This window comes from Cygnus olor, chromosome 19 (assembly GCF_009769625.2).
Source record: "Cygnus olor isolate bCygOlo1 chromosome 19, bCygOlo1.pri.v2, whole genome shotgun sequence".
Classification (NCBI taxonomy): Eukaryota; Metazoa; Chordata; class Aves; order Anseriformes; family Anatidae; genus Cygnus; species Cygnus olor.
The window spans coordinates 7,200,372-7,215,889 of record NC_049187.1 but is presented as its reverse complement, the minus strand read 5'-3'; the positions used below and the strand labels follow the sequence as shown (position 1 = coordinate 7,215,889).

Genomic DNA, 15,518 nt, shown 5'->3' with positions numbered 1-15,518 from the left:
TGAGGCTGGGTCTCACCCTGTTACCATAACACAGTCCCCAACCTTAAAAACTTCATTGTGCCATGAGTGTAAGGCTTACAGAAACATTCTTGCCAGCTTAAAACTAAGCACAGTTGTTGCAGGAGGACGAGGGGGGCTTCCTTTCATTTTAAATGATTTTATTTCTGTCTGAACGCCTGCAAAAATCCATACAGTACATCAAAAGGAGGGGAATACACCCCAGGTCCTGAGGTAGCTAGGATACTACTAGCAGCGAATGATGCAAAGCATGGGAAAATAGAAAGAGAGAGGACACTTGACTGGAAAAAAAATAACATTTTGAGGAAGGAGACAGGTACGTCAGAGCTGCACACGCCAGTGCTCACTTCTTTTGCCCAGGGCCGGGCAGACATTTCCTCAGTTTCTTCGTTCACACAGGGCGGGTACGGTTGCGAGACGCAAACCCCCCCTTACAGAAGAAACCCCTGACGTTACGAAAAGGCGACAAAAAAAAAAAAATAATTAAAAACGCTGAGGGAGGCGCCGGAGGGCAGCACGGCCCTCGGACTACATTTCCCAGGCTGCTCCGTGCCGCGGCGGCCTCGCCACGCTCCGGAGCGGAGGGAGGTCGGCCGGGCCTGGGCTAAGATGGCGGACGGGGTGCTGAGCCCCGGGGTGAACCTGGAAGCTTTCTCCCAGGCTATCGCCGCCATCCAGGCGCTGCGCTCCAGCGTGACAAGGGTCTTCGACTGCCTGAAGGATGGCATGCGGAACAAGGAGACGCTGGAGGGCCGCGAGAAGGGCTTCGTGGCCGCCTTCCAGGAGAGCCTGCACTCCGTCAGCCGCGACCTGGGGTGAGCAGCCGGCCCTCGGAGGGGCTTCGCCGCTCACCGCAGCCGGGGGTGGCCGGGAGGGGAGAGGGGTCCCGGGGTCCCCTCGGCTCCCGGAGGAAGTTTGGGGCGGCTAAACGCGAAAGTGCCCCGCTCCGTGCCTCCTTGGGTGCTGCCTCTCTGTGACATTCCCTCCTGGAGGCTCCAGAGGGATGAGCTTTGCTCAAATGTTTGGCTTGTGAATAAGTGGCTGGGGCAGTCTAGGGGCTAGCTGGATGGTTTTTGGTTGCAGGGGGATTGGTCTCTGTTTTTTCTGAAGTTTTTTGTTTTAAAATAATAATCGCTTCTTAAGCTCTGAATAATCATCAGCATCCAAGTGGTTGAAGGGTGTTACCAAAACTTGAAAGGTTGGAAAGTTAGTGTAAATATGATTATTTAGTACAGACTGGTGCACTTCACAGAGGTGAAAACAACCTGTTGAGGCTGCTGGTAACTGCGGCCCTGCTGGGTCCTCCCGGGTGTGCTGGGGCCGGTGCATCCCGGTGGAGCCAGCGGCGCTGTCAGGGACGTGTCCCAGCACGGAGTGACCCCTTCCAGGCTATCTTCAGGCCTCCAGAGGTGTTGGGTCCAGGGTCTTCAGGAGGAGAAGCCTTGTGTTTTTGGCTAATAGGCTTTGCTGATTTTGTAGTTTGTAGTAGTTGATGATATAAATAATCTCTTACCTGTTTGTTCCTTTCTGTTAAGACATAAGGTAAACATTTTCGTGAATGATGCTGCACGCAGCTTTATAGACTTAAGTTGTGTCCCTTTGTTTTTATGGTTTCCAAGCTGATGAGGCTTGTTGTTCTCAACATGGAAGCTGTACTATCCATTTGGTCATCCTTCTTGTTTCTTTCAGTGGCTTTTTAAACGACTGTATAGTCTAACCCCAAAGTCTCGTTCCCAAACGATAACGGATAGCAGTAGTCTCTGACCTCTTTTCTTACGTGCGCTATGTTACACTTCTTTAGGTTGCAGTTTATCATCGGTGTTTTGGTGCTGTGAAGTTCTTCAGCGACTCTTTGCTCTTTGTCCCTAGCACCCTACATGAGAATAGCTTCATCATAAAGCTTTACCAGTCCTTTTTCACCTTGTTTTCCAGAACATTAATGGATATGTTGATCAGTACTTGGTGCCATTTCTTCCCTGATTCCGCTAGATCATGTTTGTGATATTTTGATGTATTTTTTTATTTTTTTTTCTGAAACGTAACTGCTCAAAAATAATATCATTCATATAGCATCTTATTATTAGATAATTCTGTTTTGGTTTTGGGAAGCATTGATGTTGAGTAGAAAGTGAACACTCCAACGTGTACTGAAGTTAATGCTACCAGTGGACTTTTGGCTTGAGTCATGAAAGTATTGACTGGAATCCTTGTTCAGCAAATTCTTAATTATCTTGTCTATTCACATTTATCGTATGGTTGTGTCGACAAATGCTAAGCATATTCATGAGTGGTCAAAGCACAAGAGACTTAGTGTAGGCCGTGGAAGCTTGAGGGAATAATGATTAACAGAGAAGAGTTTTGTGATAGGAAAGCATAGAAGTTTCTTAATGGTTAGTTCCTTGGTCACTGATGTTTATTTTCATAACCTTCATTAAATGTAAACAGAGATATTTGGGATTTTTTCTTCACAGACGTTTCCATAAGTTACACTTTTAAGGGACTGAATCCTGCTCTTGATTTAGTGCAAGGTCTGAAGTTCAATCAGAGTAGGATTTGACATTCACGAGTCGTGAGGAGAGGCACCTGATTAGTCATGTCATTTGAAAAACTGCATTTTATATCTGTGCAAAGTAGCCAGTCTTTCTTCTACAGCTGATTAATGCAAGTTTTTAACATTGCCTAACTCTTGTTATTATTAAATGTAGCGTTTGACAAATGAGATATGAAGTAATAATAGATCATTTTCACACTGATCTTTTTTTCATGGAAAAATGGTGCTTATTAAGCTTTAGTTGGGTATTTCGTACACGTCTACAGATGTACAGGTTGCTCATGGAAAGCAGGATATGCTTCCTTGCCCTGACAACTTGGAAAGCATTAGAAGAGCCACAAACTCTGCAGGACCATCTCCAGGATTGGGACTAATGCCAGTTCATATGTATATTTACATGAGGACAATGTTAATTTCTAGTGCATTACGGAAATTACAAGACACCTGCCTGCTTGATAATTCTGCTGTTGTCCATAGTATCGCAGCCAATGCTTCTAGTCAGAATTTTGTAGCTTCTGAGGGTGTGCTTTGCTCAGAAGATGACTTGAGTTCTGGAAGTGTTTGTAAACAGGACGCATCATAGTTTGACTCTTTCTGTCTTAGAAAGACTCTTGACTTGTACTTTCTTTACTTAGCAATGAGTTTAATGAGTAACAGGCCACTTAAAACTTTTTGAATAATGGCAGTGGTTAAGTTGTTTCTTTTTTAATCAAATTGGACAGATATTTAAAGTGTACAGATACTAAATAGAGTGTAAACATGATTGCTGTCTCTGTAGAAGGACTGCACATCTTAGATACGCATATCTCCAGGTCTGACTTTAGAAAATGCTGTTGTATTTTCTTTCAGTGAGCTGGAGCGTCTGAGCAATCTGGTTGGTAAACCGTCTGAGAACCATCCCTTGCACAACAGCGGACTGTTGAGTCTAGATCCTGTTCAGGACAAAACACCTCTTTACAGCCAACTTCTGCAAGCCTACAAATGGTCAAATAAGGTAACAGAATACACTGATATAATTTAGTTGTGTTTTCCTCCAGAATGACCGATTTGTGATACAGTAAACCTCTGAATATTTAAGGCTGTCAAAATAGCTGAGTGTTTTATGAAGTGGGGAGCATAATATATATCTAGAATTACTTTCAAGGACAAAAATGGTATTTTAATTGAAAGGAGACTCTCCTGCAATATAAGTGTGTCCATGTTTTTCTAAGGGAGCATTGACTCCAAGACAGAATAATTCTCTTTGTAATAGCTGTTTAGCATCTTGTCTTACGTAGATATTAAATAAAAGTATGTTCTGTCCTCACACCTGTCAGTAATCATTGTAGCAGAAATCAATGGGATATTAGAGCAGAGAATCGTGAGCTTATGTTATGTTGCCTCTAAAACTACTTGTAGAAAAACTCGGAGGGAAGTTGTCATCATCAGAAATGCTGATGGCTTTCTATATCATTTGCTACTTTTAAAACCATTTCTGCCTGATTTCAGCGCTAACTCTGTACCGAACATCTTTGGCATAGCTAATGTTTTTTGCGTTGTATACGTTATGGAATTTTAAGTAATGCCAAAAGAAAATGCAGATAATACTACTGCTTTTTTTTTTGGGTATTTTAAGAATGAATTGTTTTTGTTGAAAGAAACTTCTGATGAAAATCAATTTGATTATCTTGCATGCAGAATATGTTTAGGGACAGAAGTTGGGTAGGTATCTTTGCTCTGGACGTAGTCTACTTATGGTGGGTACATCAAAAATACCCCTTTCTTCCCATCCGATTTTATTAAATAAGTAAACATTGCATTATTGCAATTAATATTAATCCCTGTCTGAGCACCATTATGCTTCAGTTTGCCTGTTCCCATCCTGATCTTTTGAACATGTATGCTACTTTTTATAGAAATATTGAAATGAATCACTATTTAAAAGTTTTCTTAAGATTATTTTTTAAGTGTTTAGTGAGCTGTTGCAAAATGTAGAGGATGGATTCATTTCTGTTTTTGTAACTGCTGTTAGTGAGAGATTCTGGAGTTGTAGCTCTTAACAACTGTGTACAAGACAGCAGGAGTAAGCAAGAATAATAAATCTGAAAATAGCTGGGGCATTGCAAGACAATTCCACTCTAAATTATTTATTGCAATACATGAGCAAGGAAGACTTTCTGGCTACACGAGTACTTGGTAGGCAAATTCTTGTATAAACTGAGCCAACTCAGTTATTCGGAATTAAAATGGACTACTACAATGATTTTTGTATGAATACCACAACAATATTTATACAGTCACTTTTCAGAATGCAAATGTGTGTTACGTCTTCTAAAATCCGTAGAATTCAGCATCAGTAGAAACTTCGGTATGGTTGGAAAATGTGGGACAGGAGAGATTTTTAAAGTAGAAATTTGACAGCTGAGAAAATTTTTCTTGTTTGTTTGCGTTTCTTGCTGTTATTCAAACTGATTATTGGCACTGAAGGTGAAATAATTTGCTACTTTCAGACAAAGCCACTTACCATTTATACTTAACTGCATGACAAGTTTAGAAGTTTAAGTCTTCATTGATTTAATTATTTCTTTAGGATATTATCAAAGTAAACTCAGATCATAATGAAATAGCTCTGGAAGAGTCATTCTAATGGAGTTTTTTATTAACTTAGAGTCTTATGGAGGTTTGAAAAACAGTTTTTTAATACTGGCTTCTGATTTCAGAAGGCAGAAAGTTTTAGCATCCTGTGCACTCACATATACATTTCAATTTTCCTGGAGAAAAAAACCATTTTTTTCTTCTAGCTTTGTTATCATTTATTTTAGCTGTAAACGGAAGTCAAAGATACCATTTCAGTTGTATTTCAAAAATTGCTTTCTACCTAGTGGTTCTTCAGAATTTTACTACTGTCTTTTCTAGGGTTTGTAATAACCAGCAGGTGTGAATAGGTTGTCCCTTTTTCTAATAACAGATGTGTTACCTGTGCTGAGGGTAGATACTACTCTTAGCACCGAAGACCCTAGTGGTGCTTGTGTAGGTTGCTGCTTAATTCTTCATTGCTAAATACATTTCCTGGATAAGTGTTATTTCATTACATCTTTTGGCCACCTTTTGTTTTTATTATGCGTGCCTGGTGTTTGCTGTTGCTTGGAAGGGAGGATTTGGATGTGGTGATTTGTCAATACGCTTTATGCCTGTTCACATTTAATTTTTAATTTGTGACCCCTTTGTGGCTTGCTTGCTTGTATTTTTGATGAGCTGAGATAAGGGCATTTTCCTCTCTCTCTGATTGTTCATGCATTACTGATGGCCTGAATAGCCACGCTGCTGCCAGGGGAGGATAGATGGAGTAGAGTTTCAGAGCTATGCTGCAATTCCAAAAGGACATTCATGAAATACAGGGGAAATGAATGCGCACACAATTTCAGTTGCATGTTTCAATGCATGCTGTTTATTTCTAAAACATGGGGAGCATGATAATAAAGTAGCTTGTAAGGCAGTAATAAGTCAGGTCAGTCATAATAGCCGGGCTATTTCATGAGAAGCAAATTGTTTTTTTGGTATATCCAAGTACTGTATGTTTTTAAAAATGGCTTTGATACTTTTTTTTAAAATTTATTTTTATCTAAAGCTGAAAGAACAATTAAAGGCCTGAAATGGTATGCTTTTAAAAAAGAAATCAGAATTTCAGAAATTGTCCTATATAATAGTCTGGTTAAAAGCTGAGATGTTTCTTTTTGGTCCATTTATATCAGTATATCTGCTTTGGAATCAGTCTCAGGCAGTTTTTGGAGGACTGTAGTGGTAGTAGCCTTCCAAATACCATCAACCACATGAAGCTCTTTAAACCACAGTACTACTATCATTGTTAGAATAGTTATTTCTTCAGATTAACAGCTTTGTTTTGATGCTGGGTCAAGCAAATACCCAATTTTGATTTGGTGGTGGATGCATAAACAAGTTTTCTGAGTTAAGTAGCAGTGCTGGGAAGTATAGTGAAAATCATACTCACAGACTTTTTCCTTACAGAATTGTGTTATCTTGGCAGCTCTTGTTATTTATTAGCATCTGCTATCCTGATATTTACTTACTGTAGTTTACCCAATAGTTTTGCAGATGGTGAAGTTGTCCATATAATAGAAGCAGCTGTTTGGGATCTCAACAGCTTGTCAGATGCATTAATTACACACACATGCAGCTGTAAAGGAACTTTACTTTTCCAGGTGTTTAACAGGGCTTAAAAGCTAGAGCTGACATAAACATGAGAAGTTTAAATCGATCTTATTGCAAGCAGGAGCTAACTGATTTTGTCTTTGCTTTTGCTAACTGGCTCCTTTTATATATTGGTAAAAATCATACAGGTAAAATAGTTTGACTGTGGGCGCATAGAAGCGTGCAGTGGCTTTGCATCAGTGTTTAGGCCTGCTTCATAGTTATTTTATTTTCTCCTATTCAATTTTATTTAAGAAAAGAGGTTTCCTTTGTTACAATTGACGTGCTGTTTCCCAGAAGGATCCTTATCTGCCCTCTAATGTAATACTGAGGATATGATATTAGGTAAGACAAAAATGAGCCATCATTCCTACGGGTGATGTGATGCAGCCAAGATATTCTCTGCAAGCCGGGACTCTTGCAGAAATCAGCAGTAGTTCTTCTGATGCACACCATCTCCGTGTAATAGGTGTAGTTGATTTCTGGTTTTAGTAATTACATATATCTCAGCTGTTAAACTTTCTGTCCTATGATTGTTATGTCTGAGCAGGTAGAACCTAGGGTGACGCTGACAGTTGGAAGAGTTTCTGTTCTGTCCTGAGACTGCTCCTCAGTACTCGACCTGCAGGGTGATGCTGCCTTACTTCTTGTCACCAGCTGCATACTTCTGGGTGGTATTAGGAGGCGAGGAAAACTACAAGGGAAACAAGGGGTTTTGTGGGCAGGAGAGGAATTATTGATGATGCAATTAAAGCAATATAACATGTATATCTCATATATAAAACATTTAATAACTTATGCTGGTATGGTTGTCTGATCCAGCTGTAGCAGTCAGGGTAGATGCAGGTTTTTGGAACCCAGGAATTTGAACTCATTCTTTGAGTGGGGAAATTTTTTTTGTCTGCTGCTTTAGTGAGGTTATTTATTGCCTGTAGTGTATATCTGTTCATCCTCTTTGCCCTTGGCAGAGCATTTGTATACCCTCGCCCCGTGCATGCTGAGGCAGTGTCTGTTAAGGTGTTCCCTTTGACTCCGGTGGAACAGAAAATGCACAGCGTAGCGTGTGTTCACTGAGCTCGGCAAATGCTTTGGAGGGCAGGTTCCCCCTCTCTTATGGGATGCTGTCAAGTACTTCATGCCCAGCATCTGAGCTTTAATCACTGCTATAGGTTCTGGTAGGGCTTTTTTACTTACTTGAGTGTTGGGTTTTTTGGTTTGTTTTGTGGTGGGTTTTGTGTGTCTTTGTTTTTTTGTTCTCTAATTTTATGTGAAGAGAATACACAAAGTGAATCAGCTACCAAATTCCACAGGATCACTCTTTCTGCCAGACTTACAAAACATTGACTTTGTTGGACAGCAGCAAACCAAGTCTTCCCAGAGCTGCTGAGTGACTGCAGTATTAGAAGTTTCCTTGCCCAAGTGTGTTTTCTACAAGCCTTCTCTCTCTTTTTTTTTTTTCTTGGTGGAGTTTATTTTCAGACTTCCAAAGAATATTATTAACAGCAGCACAGAGAGGGGAAGTTTAGAACAATTTTTGTATTGAAGAGGTGATGTTATCTTAATTATTTTCCTTGACCTTAACTTCATGGAAGCACGGTGCTGTATGTTCCAGTGAGCTAGGTAAATGTGTGTTGAATTTGTCTGTTTGCTTTTCTCAGATTCCAGCCCTTCTGTAGTTTGAATCAACATGCGTAGGTGTGTCGGTGGTGGTGGTGGTATTGTTTTTGTCGTCATGAGATGGCACTTAACGATCATGGCAGTGGTGTGTTTGGGAAGGCTGTTATCTACCACTTCAAGCAGAAAGCAAAAAATCAGCTTTTCAGACTTTGTGACTCTCTGGGTGAGTAGGATTGAGGTCAAATTATTTAATTTACTCATTTGTGACAAGAAGACTATGGCAACTTCCATCGACTTTACAGTATGAGTGGTACTCACACCAAGTGAACAAAAGTGGATAGTTGTTGTCATGAGTTCGTTTAACTGGCAAATACAAATCTAACAGAGAGGTTACTGTTGATATGCGTATTGAAATACATTAAAAATATTTGGATTTAAATTTGTTACTTCAGAGCTTCCTCTTGTTTTTCCACATGAATTTAAAATCGAACTGTTGAGATAAATACCATTAACGAATTAAAATTATTTTCAGTCACATGACAAAATTAAAAAGGAATATATAGTTTTTGTATATTAAATTATCTTGATACGTTCCCTGATAAATTGTGTAAATTGTTTGTTGTAGGTCTCAAAAAAATACTAATAAAAAAATCAATAGAGCCTGTAGAGAAAGTCCAGACTTGTTAGGCTGCCCTTGGTAGCTTAGTATTGATTAGACACAAATATTGAGTTTAATGACAATAAATGCCATTAAATGTTAACCATAACAGTAGAGGAACACCGTCAAAGCAATTTTTTCTTGTTCTTCCTGATTGTAAAATGAAGTGCTCATTCCAAGGAACATTAATTTTCATTTTTGGATGCGCTCAAACATTTTGAATTTAATGTAGTTTTACAGTAGCATGGACAGTGTAACTGAATTATTGTGCTGGCAGTTGTCTGGAAGTGCAGGCAGCTGGCCAAGATTTTGTCCTTTCAGGACTTTATTCTGTAAGAATGCAGCGTTGTAATAGTCTGGCATACTGTTGTATGGAGATCCAGCTGTTTTCTGCTGAGATTTCGGCCACCCTAGTTGGGAAGTGTTTGAGTGTTCTGTAATATGTGACACACACGTAATGCCAGGACCAACTGTCCCCATAACTGCATCAGCTTCTTGCCCAGTGCTTCTGGAGGTTGCTTTTGAAGATCACTTGTGCTTGCTGGGGTAGGAGGAGGAAGGTTCGTGGTGAGTAGGAGCTCTGAAGAAGTTACTTAGGGAAAAGACTTGAAGTTGCTGAGTCCTTTGGTTTGATTACAGAAGGGATCAAATGAAAAAAAATAAGAATTGAATTGAAGCTAAATGGCTGCTTTCACAGTTTATGCCCCAAGAATATTTCTGTAGCGCTCCGAAGAGCAAGTTTTACTTTGCTTTGTAGGAGCAGAAGCAGTGCTCAAAGAGGGAGTGGGCTGCAAAGGCTCTTCTGGATTACTAGGGGTGGACTCCTTTCCTGGGTAGATAAGCCATTGGAGTTTATATTTCTGCTGCTGGAGCAATGAATGATACATGTCCCTGTGTTTTCTTGTACACAGAGCACAAAATAGGAGCTGGGCCACTTGGATTCTATTCTTGCCTTTCTTATTAATTTTTGTTGTAACCTTGAACAGTATGCATGATTTCTCCATGCCTCATTTTTATTATGGATAAAATGGGATCATACTTAACCTACTTCACGGGAGAGTTTCTAGTCTAAATGTGTCCCAAGTGCATTGGGTTCTTTGGATGGAAATGCTTTGTAGATGCCAAGTACTGTATAGTTAGTGACTAATGTTGTTTGCCTGGCAGTCTGGAAGAATGCCCTTTAATGGGCTTTTAATTTTGTGTGATTTTAGGCAAATGTTTTGGTGCAATGCCCTTGTTATTCAGAATTACATTAATGTTCTGTTCGTTATTTTTTTAAATGACTAGGCAACAGGTGTTACTTCGTTGCCTCCAGCTGCCATGGTTATTAATTATTGGTCAGTTTTCTGCATGGAGAGTATTTAATTTTGTTATTGCAGGGTTGATTTTAGTGACCAGCAAAGATGCGGGTGGAAAATGCAGGTAGTGTGCAAATTATCCTTGATATTACAGTGGTGGTGGAAGAATCATTGGTAAAACTTATGAGGAAGGAAAAAAATGCTTGTAGCTTTTATTCTCCCTAGAAATCCTGCCCAAAGCAGCATCGGGGGCATTAGAGATGGATAACAGCAGCTGTGTCCGTCTTCTTGTTGGGAGGGTGCATCTTCCCTCCTCAGCTGGGAGTCCCTGAGATTTACAGCTCTTGGGCCGAGTTTTATTGCCTTTTATTACTGTGCTGTTGCTGAACAAAAAGCTCCAACCCAGGGCTATCCTGACTAGTTTATTGTAACTGGTAAAACGTTTTTGACAGCTAATAATCAGAACAAAAGGAAATGAAAATTACCAGCCTCTTTTTTCTTTGCATTCCTGCTAAGATGCTACGGCAGGTGAGATTTTGCTACGCTTAATTCCTTGGCGGGTCAGCTGAGGTTCATTGACATTTTAGTAGACTGAGGTTAGTTTGTTCCTTCAAGAAGAGAAGAGTGACAGTCAGTACTTTGTCACTTTTAAAAAAAAGAAGACATAATTAGCCTTTGATTCTGGCTTATATGGTTTTGATGTTTTATATCTGTGATCTTCCCAGAGTTATAATTGTAATAATTCACACTAGGATGCTATTGCGAGATGAGGTTATATGGGTCCAAATGGAGTTTGCCTTTCGTGCTGGATTGTGTTAGAGTACTTCATTTCAAATCCGAAACAGCCTGAGAGGATGGTAAGGTGTTCCGCTATTGTGGTGCCTGGTGTTTGTTGTTATTCAACAGTATTTTTTAAAGCTCCAATCAAAATAATGCTGTAAGCAGTACTGGTCTCACTTTTCCTAATTATGGGAAGTGATATATCAATACACACTGTTATAAATCACAGCCCCCTTGTCAGCTGGTGGGAATTATTTAATGCTGTGCAACACCTTTATTTGCTAATGAGTATTTTTCTCCTGTTTCTTTGCTAAGTATTAATGTTCTAGCTGTTAGCCTATTTCAGGATGGAATTGATCGATGTTGGTCTGTTTTAACCAAAACACTTCTGCCCACTCCCAGTTCTTCCTCCCCTAACTCCTTTTCTCCTCTGCAGGAACTCTTCAAACAGTTGGTGCTGGATGGCGAGTTGTGTGATGTGTAAGTCAGTGATCACTTCCCCTTCTAAGCTGTGTAATGCTGTCATCAGACCAAATTGGTTAAAGCTGCTTTGCTAATATTAATATCAGACTTGGGATCAAACTAGGACATGCACACGCACAGAATTGCAGTATGTAGATGAATAAGTCATGGTACAAACATTAGGTTGGAATAAAATGCTTTACTTTTAGAAGCTGAGAAATACAGCAGGAATACAACGTGCTGTCTAGGGATTAATTGAAGAATATGGAATAGAAGAACAGGACTGCAGAACTACAGGAGCGTTGTCACTAACCCTCGGAGCCAGCACTCCTCTGAAGTTTGGGTTTGTGTGCCCTCCCAGTGGCTCAGCCTGACTTGCTGCTGGTGATGAAAGCCTGCCTGTCTTCCAGCGCGTGGTGGCCACCATGAAAGCGCAGAGGATGTTATCAGAGACTCCAGTCCCTCTAATTGCCCCAGCAAAGAGTGCAGTAGAAAAAGAGCATCGCCTAACTTTCATTGTCATCCTAAGAGCTTGCTGTTATAAAGCCCGTATGTGCTTAAAAAACTTGAGTTGTTTATTCATCCTCATGTGAGAACCAGGCAGGGGTTGTTAGCTGTGGAAAACAGCTTTCTTCTGTTTTGTTGGGCAGAACAAAACCCTTATTTTTAATGTTTTAGATTTTCTCTGGTAAATCAGTACAACTTCCTGAATCCTCTGTGGCTGACTGTAAACTTGTCTATGATACATAAAGACTGGACCCTTCTGTATTGTTTTGAGATCAATGTGGTTTTTATGTACATGGCAACATTTCCAGAGGAAAAGAAGGTCCACCTTTATGTTAGTTTCCTTTCTGTGTGGAAGGTTGCAGATAAATTCCCAACAAACAGTTGATTTTATCGTGTGTGAGATGGGGGATTGGACTAGGTGATTTTTCGAGGTCCCTTCCAATCCCTAATGTTCTGTGATTCGGGGGATTTCTGTCTTTTTTTTCCCCCATCTCTTTACATAGTTGCCCAAATACTTTGTTTTATTTTATTGGCTTAAATTGTCTCATAAGGCATAAACCAGAATCTTACCTAAAACAGTAATATTTGCCTGTGATTTCACTTGAGAGAATTTCTTGAGGTCTGGCCCCTGTTACTTGTAGTTCCTATAGACTAGGTTGTAGGGTTTTATTGGATGGGAAAACTGACAATGCTTCTGACATACCCCGTTACAGCCTGCAGGGAGGAGTGATAACTGCTTTGGGTTCCTCATCTCTCAAAGGAAGCTGTGTCTCGCTTTCTTTGAAGCGAATTAAAGATGTTTGTAAAGTGGTTGGGGACCTTCATATGAAGGGTATTCAAGGAATATGAACACTAATATAAAATAACTGATAAAGTCGATAAACATCCTATTGGTATTCTTTCTGTGGAAAAGGTTTTATTGTAGCTTCTAAAGGAAATCAAACAAAATAGAAATTTTAATGATGTCACCTTGTTGCTCTCCACTATTGTTGTTGTCTGATCTTGCAGTGTCTGTTATTTGGGTTTTATGCAGAAGTGCACTCATCTCTAATCTCGTTCGGATTTCTCTTTTGGAGTTACTAAAGCTGATCCCCTCAGTTTGTGGAGGGACTGGATGGTTTGGATTGCTTATGAGCAATACTCAGCTCTTCCCTGTTGTATCTTGATCACGCTCCTCTAATAACTGGGCTACAAAACATGGAAGTCGCCTAAAAGCTAATAAATTTGAAGATGGTCTGTGTAAGGAGCTGTATGTAATCGAAGTGCAGTTCAGGCAACTAATTTGGATACCGTGTCATGGAAATGTACATTTGGCAAAAATGTGACAACAGTTTTATGTTCAGGAGTAGTTAATTCTGAGCTTTGACTATTGGAGTCGTGTGACATGGAAAGTCCATGGTGATTCTTGAAATCTCTAGCCTCAGTACATGCGCCTCAGTGCGTACAGCTTCTTATTTTCCTTGGAGGAAAAAAAAAATAACACTACCCTGCAGTAGCATTGTCGTTTTGTGGCTCCAATCCTGTGGCAAGTGCAGAATGGGAGTAAGAAATTCCAGACCGCGACAGCAGCATCCGTGTTGTTCACGTAGATGCCTGCTTTTTAGTTTTGATATAAAGGTGTATTGCAGAGGATGTGCAGTTGATCTTAGGTGGCCTTTGAGAGAATTTGATGTTTCCGAAATATTTCTGTTAATAAAATGAAATGGGTGATTTGAAGAAAGTTGTCTGTTCTCAGCGGTGTAAGCTTTCACTCGTAACATTGGATAAGCCACTTAGGAAGTTCACACTTTGCAGTAGATGCAGTCATTTTACATTCTCCTGGGGGTGTGTTTGTGGGGAGCAGTTGTTTATTTTTGCAGGTGAACTTTATTTCAGATCTGGCCAGGTGTCTGACCCAGCTTTTAGGGATACTTCAGTTTTGTGCAGTAGGCTTCTGTTCTGCTTCGTGGAAGAACCCTGATGAATGACTCTTCTTCTGCAGAAAACCCAGAGCTGACTTTGCTTCTGTTGTAAAGTGCTGCTGCTTGAGAGACCTATGTAGAAGTTTGAGTAGCGCTACAACAGGGCAGTCGGGGGAGTGGGAGATGGAGAACAGAGGATAGATGAGAATATGGGCATTGCACTCGGAGCTCCTTCACTGCTAACTCCTCTTGTGGTTGGTACCTCTTGTTGGTTTCAGCTTGCATTTAAAGCAGTTAGAGTTGGGCAGTCCTGGAGGCTGCAGCTGAAGATGACTTACCAGCATGTGTTATCAGCTTCTCTGCCAATATAAGGTTAGTCCAAGTCTGAGCAGTTTATTTTATCTAGTTTTAAATGTCATGAATATAAAGCTTCCACTTGCACAAGAAACAAAACTGAATAAAGTATTTTAGCCACAGACATTTGTTCAGTTACAGTACATGTAGGAAAAGATGTCCTCTGGATTAATAGAAGAAGATTTAGTGAAAGCTGATTGATCCTACTAGGTGCTGGTCTTTTACATTTTTGATCTTTTCACAGCAAGATCAAAAGGTTTTGTACCCTGAGCAGCAGTTACCTTGTTGTGCTCTGTTGCAAGGTTCTTGGCTTAGTGCGGAGGGTGCAGTCACGCTCTGGTGCTCGCTGAATTTGCTGAGAACTGAAGTGCTCGAGTTAAATGCCTAAAGCTAGACCGTGTGAGTAATCTGAGAGCTGAAATGGCTCATAACTGTAGTTGCATGCTTGCCTGGTGTCTGTGCAAACTCCAGGGAATGCATTTTTAGCTTGCTTTTTCTTTATATATGCTCATGAATTGGCTTGTTCCCAGATAACATTTCTTCAAAGGCACACACACTGACAAGCTGATAGTAATAACTAATATACTTATTGGGTAGAATTAGTGTATATCATTATGTTATGAAAAGTAATGAACGTGTTGAAATGCTAAGAATATTTTCAAGATTACTTTAGATTGGGTTGGAGAGCGGAGTACGACGACTACATCTTAAAATACGTAATAAAATCACAGTGGTCTTTGATGTTCAGACTTGTGCTTCAGAAGAAAGCTGTATTCAAAACCACTGCCAGGCTTGATTAATTTGCCTGTTCTGCTTGGATTTTCTAAGCAAGTTTTTATAACTGGCAGCAACATAGTGTTATAGGTACTCTATATATTTTGTGGGATATTAGACACAAATGAATTATACCTAGATGTGACATTCTACAGTTCTAAAATAAATGTGTTTATTTCTCATTATATGAAATTGCAATTCCTGTGGAAATCGATATTGAAAATACTAAAAGCCTCCTAGGAGCTGCAGGCATGCACAGAAAGGAACCATATACATGTGCTGTTACTCGCAAGCGTTGGGTTAAAGTGACTTATTTTAATCTTTTCACGTCAACAGCAATTTAGTATATTTTCCTTGTTGCAAACATCCTGTCACTGCTACAGAAAATGAAGAGAATGGGGACTAGAGCA

The 15,518-nt window shown here is 40.0% G+C and overlaps 1 protein-coding gene across 2 annotated transcripts in view; it reads left to right on the top strand.

The window, feature by feature from the left end:
* Positions 1 to 405: 405 nt before the first annotated feature.
* MED27 (mediator complex subunit 27) overlaps positions 406 to 15,518 on the top strand; it is a 93,518-nt gene continuing 78,405 nt past the window's right edge. For both annotated transcript variants that reach the window (XM_040531182.1, XM_040531181.1), the window contains exons 1-2: positions 406 to 833; positions 3,419 to 3,563. In XM_040531182.1, the coding sequence (XP_040387116.1) occupies positions 628 to 833; positions 3,419 to 3,563 (351 nt within the window). In that variant the 5' untranslated portion in view covers positions 406 to 627. The remainder of the gene's footprint in view (positions 834 to 3,418; positions 3,564 to 15,518) is intronic.